Below are 15,056 nucleotides of genomic sequence, written 5' to 3'. Positions count from 1 at the left end.
TTGTGCCAAATCTCCGGGGACGTTTGTCATATCTCGTCCGAATTGATCTCTTTTCATGCCCTTCTTGTTTCACATCTTATCATCTTACTGGGCCGTGTCCAACTCCGTTGATCAGTCCCATATCTTGACTTTCAGGTTAGTTCTTCTCTGATACAGTGCGTCATTAACTATGCAACTTAATGGACCGTCACAGAATTCTGCTCTTACTGATGAAACTTTGAATGATCGGATAGGACATCGTGATTGGCGGGACCGATACATCGTCAACAATGACCGAATGGGTGATGGCAGAGTTGCTGCGGAACCGGAATGTGATGGACAAAGTAGTGGAGGAATTGACAGAAGTTTTGGGAGTAGATGAGATGGTCGAAGAGCAGCGCTTGCCCAAATTAAAGTACCTCGATGCTGTCATCAAAGAGGTGTTGCGCTTGCACCTGGCACTGCCCTTATTGGTGCCTCGGACCGCGCATTCTTCCTGTGTCGTCAAGGGTTACATGATACCAAAGGGCGGTAACATATTCCTGAATGGATCATATATCCACAGGGACCCTAAGATTTGGGACAAACCATTAGGGTTTAGACCGGAAAGATTCTTGGAAGATCTTAGCTTGTATAATCTATCGGGCAACAACTTCGGATACATGCCATTTGGTTCTGGTCGAAGGATGTGTGAAGGGCTTCCGCTGGCAGAGAGAATGCTCACGTGTGTTTCGACTTCCCTTTTGCATTCGTTCGAGTGGGAATTACCACAAGGGACGGAGTTATATTTGTCAGACAAGTTCGGGATTGTGGTCAAGAAAATGAATCCACTAGTCGCCATTCCCAAACCAAAATTGTCCAGACAGAGCTCTACATGCAGATATAGGTATTTCGGATTGAAGCTTCCAAACTCCTTTTCTTTGTATGTTTCTAGCCTCGGTTTTCAGTAAAGATATATGCATATCTATCGACTATGTTATGGTACGAGTCCTATTCATGGCAACATGAATTGAGAGAATCCGTTGATATTCTTGCATTTTTGTCTAAACTAAGGAATGGCCTGGAGTTAGTCACGTATTACATGTACGTTTGCAATAAGCAAAGGTTAATGCCGAACTGATGGTAGTCCTCCGCTTTGATTAAGACCATGTTCTCCTCCTTCTTTGTTCGGAGGAAATTGGAGACACAGATGAAGGGTAGAGGAGAATTTAGCCGTAACAAGAGTGCAGCAGAAACTCATACCTTCGCTTGGAAAAATTACTAAGAGGGAGTCCAAATCTAAACCAATAAATATATCTAATTGGATCCATATTAATTCAAAAATTTAAACCAATGATTTATAGGTCAACTTGAATATATATACTTTTTTGGGTTTACCAACACTCAGCTAAATCTATGACACTTAGTAAAATTACATTTTTTTCAATTTTGAAATATGTCTCACTTCAGTCAATATTCTCACATCACCATCATGCATTCTAATTCTAACAATGCCAACATTGCACTCGGCATTGCTCCCTAAGTACATTTAACCATTCTCCATGCATTGATAAATAGCAAACTAGTTCCATGTTTGGTGTAGCGGGAAATAAGCAACAAAATCATAATTTATTCGTCAAACGATGAATTCTTAGTGACAAAAAATACATAATGAGCACCATCTAAGGCATGGTTAGCAACTACAACAATATCATCATTAGACTCAACTCCATTTCTCTTATCCTTCTTGTTGTTTAGCTTAAGGCAATCCATTTTAAGATAATCCCTCTTGCCCTAACTCCAATAGACAACACCACAAATCCTAAACTAACTACACCTGTTCAAATTTGCACTACTCCTACTAACACTATTATTATCTCCTCCTCTTCCTTCACCTTCTAAAACAGCTTGCATAAATTCACTAGAATCTCTTCTATGGATGCCTTCACTTAGAATGAAGTAATGAATTTCATCAAACGCCAAACTTACTAACCCAATGGAATTACTAATAACAATAATATAGTAATCCAACTATCAAGCAATGAACATTGATAAAATCAAAGGTTAAACTCAATTGACTGACAATTGCGTTGAATTCATTGATTTTCGAGCAACCAATGCTCCTTCACTCATCTTTAAGTGAAACAAACAATACATAAAGTAGACCTTATTGTTCGCAAAGAGTTTCTCATAAATTTGATTGGACTTTCGTCAATCCTGCAATGATCTTCTCTTTTACGATGCTAATGCAATATTACGAGCCAATGTCAGCTAAATTATACCCGGCAATTGTCTATCCAGCAACTTCCAATCAGCTTGTTTCACCAACTTTGGTTTCTTTCCAAATAAGGGTAAATGCAAATTTCTCTAGTAAAGATAATATTCAATTTGTATCTTCTAAAAACCAAAAATCTTTCCTATTAACTTTGTTTACTTTTCCTTATCTTGTCACCATCAATTTGATTTAACTCATACAAACCTAATTCTGATAACAATTGTTGTGAAAAATAACAAATCGAATTATAAAATAAGCATAAAAAAATAAATTAAATATCATATTTATATTGTTTGATCAATATGACTTACATCTATAGAGATAGCAACATAAGAATTTGCAATAGATCAAGCAATCAAATAAAGATTATAACCGCACTCAGACACTCTTAAGTATTTCCTAACTCTCAAATCTACTTAATAACTGACATGATATTTAGCCATCACAATTCTTGATGAAATAATCTTTCAATCTCAAAAAAATACTTACATAAAATCTTTTTCACAACTTTAAATAGTCTCATATTGCTTTCGTGTGCAATTGCACAAAATGATGAATACCTTTCACAACAAAGATACTTTTTATATATAGATAATAATTAAATCCAAAATAGGAAATTTATCCAAACTAAATAACTAATCAAATAGCAAATCTACTCAAATTAGACTACTTACTAGGATCAGAAAAGTTTGCTTATCGAGCTAAAATCCAAAATACATTTTCAATTCGAAAGGTTAAATTTAGGAAAGAAAACTAATTGCATTGAATAGTAACATTCGGTAAAATATTAGTAATTAGTACTTGCGTCCCATCAGTCGAGATGATTTGATATTTTCCGGCCTAAATCATCAAAGGTACTGCTTCTATCAACGATGCAAAGTGCTCGACCCGGTCCATACCACCGACAAAAAATATCATACAATTATGTAAGACTAATGACTCCTCATGACAATGACAACTCCTCCGTGCAAGTCAAAAACTGGACCACGTGGGGCTGCTGATTGTAATTGGGGCTCTTCAGCTGTCAATTTTTGTCCATGGGATCTAAACAAATCCTTAAAAGACTTTGACATCCTAGAAAAGACAAGAATATAGGCTGGGACCCGGGCTTGAAAAAAGATATTGGCCCCGTTGGCCTACCCGGCCACTCCCCCTCTTATGAGGGTAGAGAGGGAGATCACCTCGGATTCCCGCAACGCCTTCCCCAGGGAAACTTGGGGCGTGGTACAGGAAAATAAAGAAGTCAGTCGAACTCCCCCTCTTACGAGGGTAGAGAGGGAGGTCACCTCGGATTCCCCAACGCCTTCTCCCAAGTCAAGCGTGGGGCTGCTGATTGTAATCGGTGCTCTTCAGTTGTCAATTTTTGTCCTTGTGTCGATGAGGGCAGACCAGAACCGCACCATTCCCTCATCAGCTTTTCCTTTATCATCCATGAGAGACCCACACATCTAGGGGAAGACCATGTATGCCTAGTGTAATAAAATAATTTCTTATTCTTGCTTCGCTGCTTCTCTTCCTGTGGTGGAGAGCTAAAATGTCAGACGGATACTCTGGACGTTCCTGGTTGTGGTTGTGGCCTGCTAAAGAAGAGAACGATGCACTTCCTAGAGCTATCAGAAAACTTGTTGTCATAGCAATTGCAACTCTTAGATTTTTGGTTTTTTCCATGCTCAGGAGGCGAAAAAACTCGAAGAATCCATTGCCCCTAAGGCCCCGAGGCGTGCCATTCCTCGGGTACCTCCCGTTCCTAGGGAGCGACCTACACCGGAAGTTCTCCAAATTGGCCGAGACCTACTGAGTTCTCCACCTACAAACGTCCCAAATCATGGGGTCCCTGTGGATATAATCATGGGTTCCAGTTCTCCGAATTTGGTGCCTCGGCACTAAAGGGCAGTAACATATTCCTAAACGAGGGTTATATCCACAGGGACCCCATGATTTGGGACAAACCGACGGAGTTTAGGCCCAAGAGGTTCTTGGAAGATCCCAGTAAGTATGACCTCTTGGGCAACGACTTCACGCACTTGCCTTTCGGTTCCGGTCGAAGGATATGCGCATGGCTCGCACTGACAGAGAGGATGCTGACGTTTTCTTTGGCCTCTCTTTTGCATTCATTCGAGTGGGAATTACCGCAAGAGGTGGAGCTGGAACTATCGGACAAGTTCGGGATTGTGGTCAAGAAATTGAATCCCCCGGTGGCCATTCCCAGGCCGAGATTATCCATTCCAAAGCTCTACATGTCAAGATAGATCTTTCATTAGAGTCTCAAAACTCTTCATTTTAATTCTAGGAAATGAAAGTATCCTGCCGGTGTGTCAGATGTAGGAGAAGTTGTCTATTGGTTCTTCGGATTAGTTCAACCAGAAGATGAAGTCATGTGATTTAAGCGCAAAACATTTTAGGTCTTGCACGTATATTTGATTACGGTGTTATCAAGGAGGCGATTCGCTTACAGCATAGTGCAAAGAATAAAACATAATGAACAAACACCGAATTTATATGATTCAATTGGTGTGACCTACTTGATGAGGTAAACAACATGAGATTACACTATAGATCGATCGATGCAATAGAGATTACAATCATAGTTGAGGCTTTTGCCATTATCCCAATCCACAATTACATCCACTAAATCATACAACATTTTAACTCCTATAATTTCTTGCAAAATAATTTCTCAATCTCATAAACAAATTCACAAATATTATTACAAAAATTATTGGCTTCCAAGCACTTGATCTAATTCACGAGTGCACCGCATAATAGATTGTTGTGACTGTAAACTCCTCTATATATTTATGAAAAAAAAAAGGAAAAGTATCCAAAAGTCCTAAACCTACTGCTAATTTAGTTATAAACCTCTCAATTTCGCCAATTAAATCCTAAAGATTTTCGCATTTTGCTAATCAAGTTCATCCAATCAATTTTGACTAAAAATCACTAATGTAGAGCCAATTGTCCTATGTGGCATGATTAACACCAACGTGAATAATTTTTAATAATATTTTAATCTTCTTTTATTTTAATTTTCAGTATTTAATTTTTTTTCCTAACCCAAAACTGGCGAGGGCCAACGACCCTCGCCTGGTCTGGGGAAGGATGTCACTGCCCTCATCAATTACAAGCAAAGGCATTCGCCCTCGTTTAGATCCAGGTGAGGGTTGCAATGCCCTCACCTCGCCTAGGCAAGGCAAGGGTCAAGACCCTCTTCCTAAATCTAGTGAGGATGTCACGACCCTCACATAGTTGACACCCTCACCAGCTTTAGGCAAGAGCCTAATGGGCCTCGCCTGGATTTGGGTGGGGGCAGATAAAGGTGCAAAGGCCCTCACCTGTGGCTAGTGAAGGTAGCAACGCCCTAGCCTACACATGGTTAGAATAAAAAAAAAAATTAATTTTAAATTTAAAATATTATAAAAAATTATTCACATTCGCGTTAATTGTGCCTTATAAGATATCCATGTCTACGTCAGCAATTTCTTGCCAATTTAAGTCGGATGGACTCAATTAGTAAAACATGAAAATGTTTAGGTTTCGATTGATAAAATTGAAAGACTAGAACTAAATTAGCAAAAATATGATAAATTTAAGATTTTTTGAACAATTTTTCCATGCAAAGACTGACGATATGCTAAAATGAGAGGGGCCATTTGGTCTTTTCAAGGTCAGAGTTTTATCAGAAGTCATAAATGATATTTTTAAAGTTAAAGTTGTAAATGGTCATTGAAAACTAAACAATTCTTTTGAAACAAAAATTAGGAGTTAAAATGGGGGCAACCCAACCCCTCTCTCTTCCGACCAAAAAAAAAAACCTCTCTCTCTCATAGGACTAGGGCTTGGGGCTTTTGTATGAAGCGCGGGACTCTTTCTGTTTTGTGGAATTAGAATCAGATATGACTTTTCCATACGGTTTAATGTTCTAATTAGAATTTTTAAATCTAGTTTTTTTTCCCTAGATTCCTTTTATAGCTCTGAAAGCTCAGGCACAAAAGAAAATGCAAATTTTCCTAATCCAAGTACGCGTTTATTATCTCATGATCTTAACAATTTTAGCTAAATTAATTTGTCAAAATTACGATTAGTTATATACCATTAAAGTCGACCTTTAACCCTTATCGCACAGCTTCCCGATAACATATATTACTTCCGGCATTATATACACCGTAGCATTACGCTTGTTCAATCATCGTACTCATTTGCAGTTTTCTCCAGTTGTCATTTTTGTTCTTGTGTCGATGGGGGCAAACCAGAACCACTGGATTTTCTTATCAGCTTCTCGTTTATCATCTATAAGAGACCCACTCATCCATAGGAAGACCATATATACTTAGTGTAATAAAAGAATTTCTTATTCTTGCTTGGCTACTTCTCTTCCCGTGGTCGCGAGCCAAAATGTCAAACGGATACGCTGGACGTGCCTGGCTGTGTTTGTGGCATGCTAAAGAAGAGGATGATGCAATTCCTACAGCTATCACAACATTTCTTGTCATAGCAATTGCAACACTTACTTTTTTGGTTTTTTCCATTTTCAGGAGGCGAAAAAACTCGAAGAATCCATTGCCCCCAGGGCCCCGAGGCATGCCATTCCTCGGGTACCTCCCATTCCTAGGGAACGATCTCCACCGGAAGTTCTCCGAATTGGCCAAGACATACGGCCCCATCTACAAACTCCAGCTTGGAAGCAAGTTATATGTCGTGATTAACTCCCCGTCGGTGGCCAGAGAAATTGTTCGGGACCAGGACATAATGTTTGCCAATCGGGACCCGAACATCGCTGCCACCATGTCGTCATACGGTGGAAGGAGTATTGCCTTCGCAAGCCAGGGGCCTTATTGGAGGAATCTCCGCAAACTGTTCGTACGGCAGATAATGAGCAATGCGAGCCTCGATGCCTGTTACGATTTGAGAAGGCAGGAGGTCAGGAAAGCTCTGAGTGATCTGTATAGAAAATCTGGCATGCCGGTTGATATCGGGGAATTGACCCTTCTGATCTTGATTAACGGGATGATGGCAATGCTGTGGGGAGGGACGCTTGAGGGAGAGAAGTGCGAAGCCATGGGCGCCGAGTTTCGAAAGGTGGTGGCTGAATATATGGTGCTCTTAGGTAGTCCAAATGTTTCGGACTTTTTCCCGGCACTCGCTTGGCTTGACCTGCAAGGAGTGGAAAGGGACATGAAAAGGGTGCATCAGTGGCTAGATGATTTTCTTCAGTCTGTTATCGATTGTGCAACCGAAGGAAAAACAAATGAACTGTTCAAGCAGAAGGAAGGAGAATCTGAAAGAAATGAACAAAAAAGGGATTTTTTGCAGATTTTCCTGGACGTGGAGATGGATCTTGAAGATAACCATTCACCAACGGACAAGAATAGAGTTCTCAAAGCGATTCTTAAAGTAAGTCTATACAGCTAGGTGACTAGTTCTTCTATCAATATACTTGACTATTTTTCGCCCTGATGCACCAGAAAATATGGTTAATCCTCTCCGGCAATTCTGCTCTTGGTAGATTTCATTTCATATTTTTGGCCTCCATAATCATAGAGTTAATGTCTAGCGATTATTAAAAGAGTATAGTTCTCATTTTCAGATCTATGTCAGCCCTAGAGTACCATAATTTTCCACCAGCGTCTTGTACAATAGCGAAACAAATGTAGCAAAGTTGATTTAATTCAAAGGTTCTTCAATTATTGTGTGCCAATTTTCGAATCAAGTTGGCCGTATCATGTCAAGAATAAATTCTTTTTCCATATATCTTGTTTGGCATCCTGCTGTCTTACTTAGGTTGTATCCAACCGCACCCTCTCCATCACAAAAAGCTCTATGTTCTTGACTCGAATGTCGATTCTTCTCTATTACAGTGCTTCATCAAGTGTTAAGCTTTATCAAACATAATAGCAGTTTACTCTTCCTAATGAAATTTCGACTGTGGAGTAGGACATCGTGGTTGGCGGAACTGATACGACTTCAACAACGATCGAGTGGGTGATGGCAGAGTTGCTGCAGAATCGAAATATGATGAACAAAGTAGTCCACGAGCTGACGGAAGTTGTGGGGGACGATAAGATGGTCGAAGAGCACCACTTGCCCAAATTGAAGTACCTCAATGCTGTCATCAAGGAGGCATTTCGTTTGCACCCAGCGCTGCCCTTATTGGTGCCTCGGACACCTCATGCTTCTTGTGTCGTCGGGGGTTACACGATCCCAAAGGGCAGTAACGTATTCCTGAATGTGGGTTACATCCACAGGGACCCCACGATTTGGGACAAACCGTCAGAGTTTAGACCCGAGAGGTTCTTGGAAGATCCCAGCAAGTATGACCTCTCGGGCAACGACTTCACATACATGCCTTTCGGTTCTGGTCGAAGAATATGCGCAGGGCTTGCACTGGCAGAGAGGATGCTAACGTTTTCTTTGGCCTCTCTTTTGCATTCATTCGAGTGGGAATTACCGCAAGGGGTGGAGCTGGAACTATCGGACAAGTTCGGGATTGTGGTCAAGAAATTGAATCCCCTGGTGGCCATTCCCAGGCCGAGATTGTCCACTCCAGAGCTCTACATGTCGAGATAGTTCTTTCATTAGAGTCTCAGAACTCTTCATTTCAATTCTACGGAATAAAAGCATCCTGCCAGTATGTTAGATGTAGGAGAAAGGATTCCTGTTGTCTATTGGTTCTTCAGATTAGTTCAACTAGAAGATGAAGTCATGTGATTAAGCGCATAACGTTTGGGGTCTTGCATATATATTTGATTACGGGTTATCAAAAGGCAGTTCGCTTGTAGCGTAGTGCGAAGAATAAAATATAATAAGGAAACACTGAATTTATATGCTTAGGTTGGTGTGACCTATTTGATTAGGAGTACAACACGAGATTGCACTATCAATAAAATGATGCAATAGAGATTACAATCACAGTCGAGTCATTAATATAATTTTGTTGTTATCCCAATGCACAATTACATGCACAAACTCATACAACATTTTTAACTCTTACAATTTCTCACAAAATAATCTCCCAACCTCAAAAAGAAATTCACAAATATTATTAGAAAAATTATTGGCCCCCAAGCACTTGATGTAATTCACGAGCACACTGTATAATAAATTGTTGTGACCGAAAACTCCTCTATGTACTTATAAAAAAAGACGGGAAAATTCTCTAAAAAGTTCTAAACCTACTACATTTTTTTTCCAATTTAATCCTAAACATTTCAATTTTGTTAATTGAGTCCTAAACTTTTTTATATTTTGCTAATTGAGTCCATTTGGCCAATTTTGACTAAAAATCATTAACATAAACGCTGACCGTTCCACGTGACATGATCAGCACTAACTTTGGCACTTTCTAATAGTATTTTTAATATTTTTTTATTTTTATTTTTTATTTTTTTCTTACTTTTCCTAACCCTAAACCAATGAGGGCCAGCAACCCTCACTTGGTTTGGGCAAGGGTGTGATTACCCTTGTCGGGCAAAAGCAAAGGTGTTCACGTGCACCCAAATCCAACAGCCCTCACCTGGCCTAAGCAAGGAAAGGGTCAGGACACTCTTGTCTAAATCTAAATGGGGCATCACGACTCTCACCTGGATTTGGGCAAGGGTCGACGGCCCTTGTCTAGATCTAGGTGGGGGCCAACAAGGGTGCAAAGGCCCTCACCCATGGTTAGTGAGAGAAGTACACCAACCCTTGCTTACCAATAGTTAGAATAAAAAAACTAAATATAAAAATAAAAATTGAAATATATTAAAATATTATTACAAACTATTTGTGTTCACACTAATTATACATTATAAGATAATCGATATCTACATCAGCAATTTTCGATAAATTTTAGCTAGATAGACTCATCTGGCAAAATATGAAAAATGCCTAGGCTTTCATTGACAAAATTGAAATATTATGACTAAATTAATAAAGATGTAATATGTTTAGGACTTTTTAAACAATTTTCCACAACAAAGACCAACAACATGCTAAAATGAGAGGGGTCATTTGGTCTTTTCAAGGTTGGAGTTTGCTTAGAAGTCTTAAATGATATTTGTAAAAATAAAATTATGTGAGTGGTCATTCAAAACTAAACAAATATTTTCATTTTCAAAAGGGGTTAAAAAGGGAGCAACCCAACACTCCCGCTCCTTTCGACCAAAAAAAAAGCTCCCCGCTCAAAGGCCCATGTGCTCACGGTGGGCTTAGGGCTTTTGCATGAAACGCGGGGCTCCTTTTGTTTTATGAATTTAGAACCAGGTATAACTTTTCCGTGTGGTCCAATGTTCTAATTAGAATTTTTCAAATCTAGTTCTTATCCTAGATTACTTTTATAGCTTGGAAAGCTTGCGCACAAAAGAAAATGCAAATTTTCCTAATTCAAGTGCATGATGCGTTTAGGATCTCATGATATTAACAATTTAACTAAACATATTTATTAAAATTACGGGTTGTTATATACCATTGAAGTCGACCTTTCACCCTCGTCAAATGGCAGCACATATTACCTCCGGCAATATATACGCCATAGCATTTCGCTTGCTCAATCGGCTGGCCGGGCCTCAACTCCAGGCCCGAAAGTATCGGCCTCTATCGATCATGTTCAGAGCATGTTCTCAGCTAGACACAACGTTACTTTGCACGGTTTTGTGCTGCTTTGGTTGGAATATTCTTTCGATCAGTTCGACCAGAAGATGAAGTCTTTCCTTTCTTGCGCTGGAAGGATATAGATTCAATCGACTGCCGCGTGCATACGACCATTTCATCAGTTATCCAGAATTAAGGAATCAACCATGGCTGCTCGACTGAAGGAGGAGGTTCCTGAGCCGAGCTTCCACAGCGCGCAATTCTCATAGCTTCAGCAACAATGTTTACATAGAGGGTGGATTATTAGCTCCATAGATATGTACAGCTGAGTACTGAAGAAGAAGGTCCTCAGGCGAGCAATGACTAGCTTTAATACAAAATAGGCTCACGAGTCAAGCGGAAGCAGCGGGCTTGCACACCGGGAGGTCGTTCTCGGTGTTGGGCGGGATCCGGAGAATGGGGTTGCTTTCGAAGAAGTTGACCGGTTTCAGATCGAAGCTGGCCGACACCGTGGGCATGATCGGGAAGTCCTCCTGGCACGGAATGTGATGGAAGCCCAGCGTGTACCACACCACAATGTCCTTGTTCTCGATCGGCCGATCCCTGCCATTGAACAAACATTTCCAGTTAAAGTACCAGTCCCAGAATCTAAAGCCAGTTCGCCCGGGCTCATCCCGAGGCCACCAGGTCGAATCCCACACTATCTAGAGGCAAAATGAGGATTTCACTTGAATGTGTGCATAGCAAATGCTAGCGCGCACCTCTCCGACCACACGGCGAGTGTGTCCTCGCCCTGGCTCTGGTAAGTGAACAGCCCTCCTGCCCATTGCTCGGTCCGGTTATAGGGGGTGACCCATATTTGGTTGTTCGTGAACGCCGCCCGCTTCTGGGGTGGGTCGTCGTGAGAGAGCAGACTGGCCGCGGTCCCCGCGGGGACAACCTTGTACCCCACGGGGTTCCCGACCCGCGTCTTCTTGTTCGTGTTGACGACGTGGAACTCAGACGGATCATAGAGCTTGAGCTTCACCCGCGCATCCTTCTCAGTCTTGGCCACGTTCCGGACTGCCTTCAGGTAGCTCCGCCGGGGCGACTCCCCAGGGGAGGTCTCCTGCTTCCGGATGTTGACGTTCACGAAGGAGTTGTCGGCACCGTCGACGTCCATGTCGAGATGGAATGTGACGTAGTGGTCGTGGATGACGCCGATGACGTTCTCGGAGAGGAGCGTGCCGTAGAGGTCTTCTCGCCCCGGCACGTCGTTGACATTGGCATAGGGGCTGCCCTTCACCATCAGAATTCCGCTGAGACCGACCTGCATTTAGGTCATTTGAGAAAAAGACATACAAGTTTTTTTTTTTTTGGTAAAGAAAAAAAAAGACATACAAGTTCATCTCTTCAAAGTCCAATGTCGAAGGTTATAATTGTCAAAGGATATCTGAGATTTGAGCGTGCTAAGATACCAAAGCGTCACTTCGGTTGTCATTGTCACACGTGGTTTCGCGTCATTTTCAATACGCCAACTTTAGTTGAAATATATATGGCGTTTGAATAGCCGGGGCATCTCTCGCTCCTTGGTACTTTTCAGCGGAGGAATCTTATTTTCCATGGTGAATCGGACCCACATTAAGATCTTTTCTAAACCTATAATTAGACTAAATCATAAGTTTGGCAACTTAATAAGCCTGATGAGCCTACCCATCGAATACATCATCGATTAGGAGAATTATCTTGGACCTACTAAGTCAGGTTGCGATCCCTTAAAATGTTGTTACTTTACTTACTTTAGGCCCTTAGCAAAGCCTTTTCTAACTTTCTAACACGGCTCAAAACAAGTGGTTCATCCAACAAAAAAAAAAAAAAATTAAACAAAAATATTTAAGAAAGGAAAAAGGAAAAGGAGTAGTGGAAAATTTGGAATATTCAAAGTGCGCCCTTGGCAGGAATGCAATTTGGAAGAATCACTAACCTTGACCCTGATTAGCCCATCCGTTTGGAACTCCCAGTCCACGATGTAATCGTAGTTCGCCACTGACGCTGCCATTCTAACCACTAACGTCACTTTTGGCCTCACTTCCCTTATCTGCACATAAACCACCCAAAAAAATTTAAAAAAAAAAAATCAAAATCAAACATATTTCAAGAACAGGAAAATATCTCCGTGGCCGAATTTAAAAAAAGAAAAGAAAAAGTTAATATCTCTAGAGCACCAAATATCACCGGATCACAAGCAATGGCTACTAAATTACTAATTGTAGAACTTCAGCATATGCTCATGTATCTATAATTACTTCATTATGTCTTTTAATAACGGGTCAAAGTCAATGGCCCAAAACCCCCTTTACCTCCATGCCAGTGATCGGGCTCTCGGAGTGCCGCCACCCAATGTCGCCGGCGTAGCTCTCGTAGATGCACACCATGCCGGACCTCACGTACGGCGTCCCGTCGCCGGCCGGGAACACGCCGTCCATGAAGTAGGCGTTCCTCGGGCAGTCGTTGAGCGGGTCGAGCGGCATGGCCTGGAGCCCGAACCCGTACTCGCCGGCGTCCATGTACGTCTTGAAGTACCACGCGTCGGTCGGGTCCATGTAAGGGACGAACAGCTCCGACGTGAAGCCCTTGTACATGACGTCCCTCAGCTCGCCGCTCTCCGGGTCGCGCACCCTGGCCCGGGAGATGATCACCCCGGCTCTCGGGTCCGGCTTCGCGTGGAATTCCCAGTTCGCCCACTTGACGAGATGCTCGTCCTCGACGGTGAAGCTCGGGCCTTTCGGCTGCTCGATGGAGATCGGATTGATCATGCGATAAGCCTGCCGGTTCTGATCGAACTGCGAGTACCGGTAGTCGGTGTTGGCGGCCTTCGGGATCGGTATGTCGCCGCCTTTGTCGGTGATCTCGACCACGCGCTTCGTGTCCAGGTCGAGCAGAACGGTCAGCCCCTCGATGGGTCGCATGTAGAAATTGGCCGTGTCCTTCATGGAGTAGCACTGGACCTTGATCAGCCTCCGGCTCTCCTCGGCCGGGCCGTACCAGCCGCTCGAGATCGGCAGGCACGCGAGGTCGGCCAGGTCGACCCCGCGCGCCAGAACCGTGCGGTTGAACTCCGGGTCCGCGAGCGGGGCCAACGTGGCCGTCGTCATGTCCTCCATGGTCATCGTCGGGTAGCCGGAGAGGGGCGTGGCCCCCTGCTCGGTCACGCGGCCGCTGTCGAGGTCGACGGTCAGGAGGTGCGACAAGCCGGCGACGCGGGCGACGACGGAGGCCTTCCGGGGGAACGGGTCGCCCTTCCGCCAGGCGAGGACGGAGAGCTTGTCGGGCTCCTCGAGGACGACGGAGTGGAGGGCGTAGGGGGCGCCGTTGGCGAAGAGCGGGTGGGAGAGGAGGAAGGTGCGGACGCGGTTGAGCTCCTGGATGGTGAGGGGGTCGAGGGGGTGTCGCGGGGTGTCGAAGACGTGGGAGTGGCGGCGGGGCGGGGGCGGGGTTCTCGATGTTGGTGGTGGGGGCTGCCGTTGCTTGGGCTGGAAGCGATTCTTGGAGGAGGCGCACCAGGGGGAGCTGGCGTCGCAGTCGACGAGCTCCGCCGTGTCCGGCAGCCGGGACGGGAGGTTGACCCACGTGAAGAGAAGGATCAGGGCTACGCTGACGAAGAGCAGCAACAGCCGGAGGGAATGCCTCCCCTCCATCCTCTCTCTCTCTCTCTCAGGGGGCAGGGGCAAGTGTGCTGAAACTTGTCGACTCGGCAGATAAATATACATGGCTGATGTCACGCCATCGCATGGTCTCGGCAACGCGGTTGGCTCTTGAATACAGTGAGAAATTGTATAAAAACATTAGAAAGAAAAGGGAAAGAAAAAGCTGTATGAAACGAGTAAAATCGAAAGAGAAATCAAAGCATGACCTCGAACGAAACGGATAAAATGGAGACTGTTCGTCTCGATCGATGGAGATTTTGCGTAATGCGTAGGTTATGTGCCCATCCTTTCACCGAATTGTGTTTTCCGGCGGATTTTGCGAGCTAGACATTGATATAGGTAATTTTTGTGCATAATGTGTGGTCAACATGTCTCATTTTGGTGAAAAATTAGTACGATATATGTCACATCAATCAAAGATATGGGATATCTACGAAGAAAAATGTCCAAAGACCACAGTTTACACGTGGAATTAGATGCAGAGAATAGAATAGAAAAATCAAATTTATGCTACAATAACTTTTAATTGAATACATTGGTTTCAATCACCGGGAGTTATCCAATTAGTTATT

General features: G+C 43.0%; 4 protein-coding genes across 4 annotated transcripts; 3 read left to right on the top strand and 1 right to left on the bottom strand.

Moving 5' to 3' along the window:
- Positions 1–239: 239 nt before the first annotated feature.
- LOC120292617 (iridoid oxidase-like) lies at positions 240–929 on the top strand. The gene has a single exon (XM_039310888.1). The coding sequence runs from the start codon at positions 270–272 to the stop codon at positions 927–929; it is 660 nt and encodes a 219-aa protein (XP_039166822.1). The 5' UTR covers positions 240–269.
- Positions 930–3,391: 2,462 nt separating this feature from the next.
- LOC120292616 (cytochrome P450 76A1-like) lies at positions 3,392–4,482 on the top strand. Its single transcript, XM_039310887.1, has 3 exons — positions 3,392–3,568; positions 3,908–3,967; positions 4,093–4,482. The coding sequence occupies exons 1-3, from the start codon at positions 3,392–3,394 to the stop codon at positions 4,480–4,482; spliced, it is 627 nt and encodes a 208-aa protein (XP_039166821.1).
- A 1,944-nt stretch (positions 4,483–6,426) lies between these two features.
- LOC104443156 (flavonoid 3'-monooxygenase CYP75B137) lies at positions 6,427–9,008 on the top strand. Its single transcript, XM_018872282.2, has 2 exons — positions 6,427–7,624; positions 8,165–9,008. Exons 1-2 carry the CDS (start codon positions 6,626–6,628, stop codon positions 8,795–8,797), a joined length of 1,632 nt encoding a protein of 543 aa, XP_018727827.1. The 5' UTR covers positions 6,427–6,625; the 3' UTR covers positions 8,798–9,008.
- A 1,982-nt stretch (positions 9,009–10,990) lies between these two features.
- On the bottom strand, positions 10,991–14,748 carry LOC104443155 (primary amine oxidase). The gene is made up of 4 exons (XM_039311532.1): positions 13,138–14,748; positions 12,762–12,875; positions 11,560–12,107; positions 10,991–11,401 (listed from the first exon to the last, which is right to left on the bottom strand). The coding sequence occupies exons 1-4, from the start codon at positions 14,545–14,547 to the stop codon at positions 11,191–11,193; spliced, it is 2,283 nt and encodes a 760-aa protein (XP_039167466.1). The 5' UTR covers positions 14,548–14,748; the 3' UTR covers positions 10,991–11,190.
- Between the last annotated feature and the right edge of the window lie 308 nt (positions 14,749–15,056).

The sequence above is a fragment of the Eucalyptus grandis genome, chromosome 4 (assembly GCF_016545825.1).
Source record: "Eucalyptus grandis isolate ANBG69807.140 chromosome 4, ASM1654582v1, whole genome shotgun sequence".
Lineage (NCBI taxonomy): Eukaryota > Viridiplantae > Streptophyta > Magnoliopsida > Myrtales > Myrtaceae > Eucalyptus > Eucalyptus grandis.
This window is presented reverse-complemented; position numbering and strand designations above follow the sequence as displayed.